Source organism: Propithecus coquereli, unplaced genomic scaffold (assembly GCF_000956105.1).
Source record: "Propithecus coquereli isolate 6110/MARCELLA unplaced genomic scaffold, Pcoq_1.0 Scaffold28, whole genome shotgun sequence".
Lineage (NCBI taxonomy): Eukaryota > Metazoa > Chordata > Mammalia > Primates > Indriidae > Propithecus > Propithecus coquereli.
In genome coordinates this window covers 1,522,498-1,528,617 of record NW_012148396.1, presented here as the reverse complement: position 1 = coordinate 1,528,617, position 6,120 = coordinate 1,522,498, and the positions used below count along the sequence as shown (strand labels likewise).

The 6,120-nt window shown below is 45.1% G+C and overlaps 1 protein-coding gene across 1 annotated transcript in view; it reads left to right on the top strand.

The window, feature by feature from the left end:
* The window catches only part of OC90 (otoconin 90), a 32,501-nt gene extending 29,436 nt beyond the window's left edge, over nt 1-3,065 (top strand). Inside the window, exons 14-15 of the mRNA XM_012647941.1 lie at nt 593-639; nt 2,767-3,065. Coding sequence (XP_012503395.1) covers nt 593-639; nt 2,767-3,065 — 346 coding nt within the window. The remainder of the gene's footprint in view (nt 1-592; nt 640-2,766) is intronic.
* Nucleotides 3,066-6,120: the final 3,055 nt, after the last annotated feature.

Genomic DNA, 6,120 nt, shown 5'->3' with positions numbered 1-6,120 from the left:
AATCAAAAAAAAAAAAAAAAGTGGGCTGGAAATAATGTAAGTAACCCATGCTCATTGAGCACCTACTGTGTGCCGTTCTCAGCTCTCCATGTGTGTTAACACAGTTCGTCCTCACAACAATCCCACCAGGTCGCAATATTATTCTTCCCACCCTACAGGGGAGACAACCGGGGCCCAAGATCACACAGCTAGAAATAAGTGGCAGAATTGGGATTTGGACTGTAAACCACATAGCCTCAGACCTAAGGCTCTTCACTATACCAGCGGGTTTCAAAGTATTTTTTCTTTTTTTAAGAAGCAGAACCCTTTTCCCAAGTGAGATCCCATAAAAAAGGGGAGTGGCTCTGGCTGAAGGGCAAGGTGGCCTACAGCCACGCCCCCCAACACCCACTCCCCCACCGCCAGCCTAGAAGCCAGTGGCTCCTCTATAGCTGCTCAGGGCCTCAGGCGGGGACCAGTCTGAAAACTGCCAACCCCACAAGCATCTGCCCTGACAGCACATGGAGACTTGCTTTAGATCTCCCTTTCTCTGCACTCTCTGGCTCCATTTCCTCATTCACGTCAGTGGGCGTATATCCCTTATGCTTTGCAGTTTGAAAGGAAATGCTTCCCCTAGAATTTCACAAGACCTCTGCAAGGGTCTGTTCTCATCCTCATTTTCGCCTGGGGGAAGCCCACTGGCTGGACCCGCATCCTCCTTCCTCTGCACAGAGCATGCAGCTCCTTGTCATGTGTATGATCATGTGTGGCTGTCACATCCTGGGAGCTGTGTGTTTACATGTCACTCACTCATTCCCTCACGTATTCATTCATTTATTCAATTATCCACCTATCTAACAAACCTTCACTGGGACCCAGGAAAACATTGAACCTGCGTGACTCTTGCCTCACATTGTTGACAGCCCAGAGGGAAGAGAGATAGACAAGCAACTATTCTAATCTCACGTAATATGGGCTAACAGGTAGTACAGGTTCCTTGGGAGCATGGGCTAAGGGGTTTTGAGTCTGCAGTATGGCAGCAAGAGAGGGAGAATTTGGGAGAAGTCAGTAGAAGTATGAAGTGAGATCTGGCAAGTGGTTAACAGGTTCCCAGATGACCTGATGTTCCAAACAAAGGGGAAAGAGAAAAATGATGGGGTTTTGGGAATGTCTGGCAGTTCAGGAACAACATGCGGCTCTCTATTGCTGGAACAGAAAGTGAGAGTGGGGGCCTGGTTGGGGTGCAGGGTGAAGTTGAGGAGATAGAGAGGTACCAGATCATGAACCCAAAGGACCAGTGTGCAAGACTAAAGCATTTTCATTTTGTCCTCCAGTGGATGAGGAGCCAGGGGAGGGTTAGAGCCCATGAGTGACAGGATCAGAGTATTATTGTTGTCATATGACACGATCATGGCTCAAGGTCTCACCTGCTTGGCTGAAGGCTGGTTCTCCATTCCCCCAATATCACTGAATCCAGGAACACTGCATTTGTAGCTTGAACTCCTATGGAGCTTCAGTGAACCAGTTCTGACCCTCTGTGAGCTGTGAGCCCAGGGTCCTGTTCCAGAGGCCAGGTGCTGGTTAGTGAGAAATGAGGGCATCTCAGAGGCTGGTCTGTGTTGTCCTGATTCCAAGCACAGGGATCAGAAAGGACGTAGCTGCCCCAGGGCACAGGGCCTCTGGCCGTCACCACCCTGCTCTTGCATCTCTGTGCATCTCTCCCACTCTCTTCCTGCTTCCTGCTGCTGAAACGTAGCTGGCACGTCTGGGGCTGACGTGGAGGCCAGTTTAGGAGGTTTGGAGGGTGGGTCTGTGTGGTGCACGATGAGAAAAAAATCTAGTTGATGAACACTTCAAAGTAGGATTAGATGAAAAAAAACCCCAAAACCAAAAAATCCCCAAAATTTAGCTTCACTGAAAACTACAGATAACAAGGATAATATTTGCAAAAAGCTAACCCATGTCTAGCACCTTCAAACACATTATTCTATTTGAGTCACCCCCTACCCCCACTGCATGCAACTCATACATTAAAAAAATAGGGTAGGTTTGCCAGACCTGGCAAATGAAAGTACACGATGCCCAGTTAAATCTGAATTTCAGATAAACGATGAATAATTTTTAAGTATAAGTATGTCCTAAATGACATACTTTCAGACATACTATCTGAAATTCAGATTTAACTGGTCATCGTGTAATTTATTCTGGCAATATTAAAATAAGATGCACAAGAATTTCCATTTGACAAATGGAGAAATATTGGCCCCGAGAAGGAAGAAGTAACAGATCAGCCCACATGTGTTTCCTGAGCGCTAACTTGGGAAATGTTTGTCCAGGGTTGAGTTGGGTGCTCGGTCTTGTGGGCTCTGCCATAAAGGTTGTCTGTCCAGTAAGAGGAACAATGGAAACATAGACAATGACCATACGGAGTAATTAACATGTAACCTGCGATGATAGAAAGAACCCTAGGGTGGGATTCGATAGGAGCTCACGGGAAAGACACTCGTTTAATCTGGGGGCTCAGGGAGCATTCTAGAGGTGGGGATGCCAAGTTGGTCTGGACAGACAAGTAGGAGGTAACCAGGAGGAGAAAGGTGAGAAGAGAAAATTGATAACATTCCTGGCAGAGGGATCGTTACCAGCAGGAGACAGTTGGGATATTAGCAGCAATCAGAGTGTATGGCGGGTGCCAAGAAGGGGGCGCTGAAGATGAGCTGAAGGGGTGGGGCCACAGGGGCAGCCATCCTGTGAGGCCTTATGTCTGCTACTCTGCTCTTGCCCTCAAAGGTGGGGGGCAGAGCCTGTGCCAGAAGCTGCTCTGTGCCTGTGACCAGACGGCGGCTGAGTGCATGGCCTCTGCCTCCTTTAATGAAAGCCTCAAGTCCTCAGGAGGAAAAGAGTGCCCTGGGGGGCTGGTGGCCTGTGAGGACAGCCTGCATCCAGGGTCCTCAGTCTCTTCCATGGGCTCCAGCTCCGAGGAGAACAGCGAGGAGGCCCCGCCCCACATGGAGGGCCACAGAAGAGCCAGGAGATTTCTGCGGAAGTCACTTGGTCCCTTAGGGATCAGGCCCCTCCGTGGAAGATAGGATCCCAAGGCCAATGGCAAGCACACCTAGTTCAAGCACACCTGGTAGTTCGGCTCCTGCTCCACCTTTTAGCCTCCTTGGCCCTCAGCCTCCTCTGTTGGCTGGAGCCTTAGCAGAGGCTCGGAGGGAATAGAGGCAGGGAGACCCTCGTCCACGTGCACTGTCACCTGTGGGTCAGCTCAGTGCCGGTGTGCTTTTAAAGAAGGCAGGCCATGGATGCTTCTGTACTTCCGTACTTCCTGTAGTGCACTATGGAAACTCAATAAATATTCCAATCAGCGTGATTTGCTTGTTTTCTTTTCCAAACATTAGATTTAGATACTGATACATGAGTATCATGTAGTGGATACATGAATAGAAGATCATGAAGGTGAGAGAACAGAGACAATGAACAAAAAATATCTCAACTCTCTAATCAATGAAAGCTACTTTTGCTTTTGTGAAAAAAAAAATAGAAGGGCATATATTGAATAAGTCTTATGGGATCACCTATCGGTCATGAATAACCCACCAATGATTAATGCCAATGACTGAGATGACAACTCTTCTGGTTTGTGCCCTAAAAATACATGTGGCCTCCTGGTTGTTAAGAGAGTGGACATGTGCCACAGCCACTACCATGAGGCATCATTGATCACCCCATCCTGGGTCCTAGCCTTGGTTTTTAAAAAATAGAGTTTATCTCATTGGCTGGAAGTTCAGGAAATGCAAATGCCCACTCTGACTCTGACAATTTAATACTATGGTGATTGTAAAAAACTTAAATTCCATCTATCCATCCACCCACCCAATAGTTATTGAGATTTTACAGTGTACCAGACAAAAAGCAATGTGCTACCAGAACCCCCTTAAATATTTGATGGGGGATACAAACTCTTTGGTTCACATCATGTTTTTGGGTTTCAAGCCCCATGTATCATGTATCCTGTGGTGAGATTATATTGAGTCTCTGCCTGCTCCTCAGACAGACAAGAAAGCAGGGCTTCTAAAGAGTTCAGTGTTTGCTGACTTCTTCATGGAATGAAAATATTCTGAAATTGGAAACACCTTAAGAAATCAACAAGTCATGGTGCCAAAGTGATAGCTGATATCCTGCTATGGAAACCATGTAGTGAGTATCTTTTGATGAATCCAACACATTGGATAGGAGTCTAATTTCATTTTTTTTGCATTTGGATATCCAGTTTTCCAAGCACCATTTGTCGAAGAGACTGTCCTTTCCCCATTGTGTGCTCCTGGCTAACCGTTTATGTGTGCATTTGTTTCTGGGCTCTCTATTCTGTTCCATTGGTCTCTGTGTCTGTTTTTATGCTAGAACCATACTGTTTTGATTACTATGGCTTTATAATATAATTTGAAGTCAAGAAATGTGACACATTCATCTTTGTTCTTCTTGCTCATGATTGCTTTGGCTATCTGGGGTCTTTTGTGGTTCCATAAAAATTTTAGAATTTTTTTTTTCTATTTCTGTCAAAAATGCCATTGGGATTGCACCGAATCTGTAGATCACTTTGGGTAGTATGGACATTTTAACAATATTAATTCTTCTAATCCATGAAGAATGTCTTTCCATTTACTTGTGTCTTTTTTAGCTTCTTTCACCAATGTCTTATAATTTTCATTATACAGGTCTTTTACCTCTTTAGTTAATTCCTAAGTATTTTAATTTTTGTTGCCAATGTAAATGGGATTGTTTTATTAATTTCCCTTATAGGATAGTTTGTTGGCTGGGGTGTACTAAAGGAAATGCACTGAAGGTTGTTAAGGGGAATTGGTTTATGTGATTAGGCCATCTGGGTTTGTTATTTGGTGCACATCTGGAGGAAAAATAAACATATCTATAGGACAGGAGGTAGTTTTGCAAATTGGAGCAAGGCATCCACCTAAGTTAGGCTCTTACTCTCTCACAGGAACTGGGAAACAGGAGAGCTAGGTCCTGGGTAAACATTTGCCTGTTAAAGAGATGGTTCCCAGGTCCTGGAGGAGACATTTCTAGGTGGTAGAAGATTTATATCTCAAAGAGGAAAGAAAAGGATTTATAGCTGCAGCCTTGCTAAAGTGAATGCTCTAAGAAAAATGAGGTCAGGGGCCTAAACTCAGGTTTTGGCTGGAACAAAGAGTAATCTTTTGTCAGCACTGAGCTTTTTCAGGCAAGAGCGTAAGGGGGCTGGGGTCACCATCCTAAGGATGTAGCCCCTGCTGCTAGAAACTATGCTAGTGTTTGTTTAAGCCTCTCAATATCTACGGTGGACAAAATTGTCTCTGCTGAGAGTTGCAGTTCTCGCAGACCAAGGCTGAGGCTAGTTGAGAGGAGGGCTCAGGGGAGCCTGACTCAAGTTTGGTCAAAGAGAGTCTTTGTCATCGTTCTCTTCTTCTCTCTCTTCCTACAGCCCACTGATGACTGCCATATTTATATCTCAAACTCAGGCCTTTTCTATGACTCCAATTTCATATATCCAAATAGTCACTTGAATCTTCACTTGATAGTCTTTAGGCATCTGAAAATTAACTTGGTCAGGACAAACCCTTGATTCCTAGCCTCATGTATCCTCTCCCACGGTGAACTCGCTCTTTCCCCACTCTTCCTGCCTAGCGAATGACACAGCCAGTCACTGAACTTGATCTAGCCCCAAACCTAGAATGCAACCTCGACTTTTCCTTCTATCTTCCCAATCCAATGCATCAATACACTCTCTTGGCTCTACCTCCCTGGGTCTATATCTCACCAGCAACATCTGGCTGGTGCTGACCATGAAATAGGCCCATATTCCTGCAGAGTCCTGCCAGGGAGAGTGGTATGTAGTGTAGACGGCCTTTATGACAGTCTTTCAGAGGGGTGTCAGGTGATCATGCAGCATGGAATAAAGTGGTAGTTTGATTTCTATTTATAGTAGTCCTCCCTTATCCATGTTTTGCTTTCTGTGGCTTTAGTTACCCATGATCAATTACAGTCTGAAAATATTAAATGGAATATTCCAGAAATAAACAATTTATAACTTTTAAATCATGTGTTCTTCTGAGTAGCACAATGAAATCTTCTGCCATCCTACTCTGT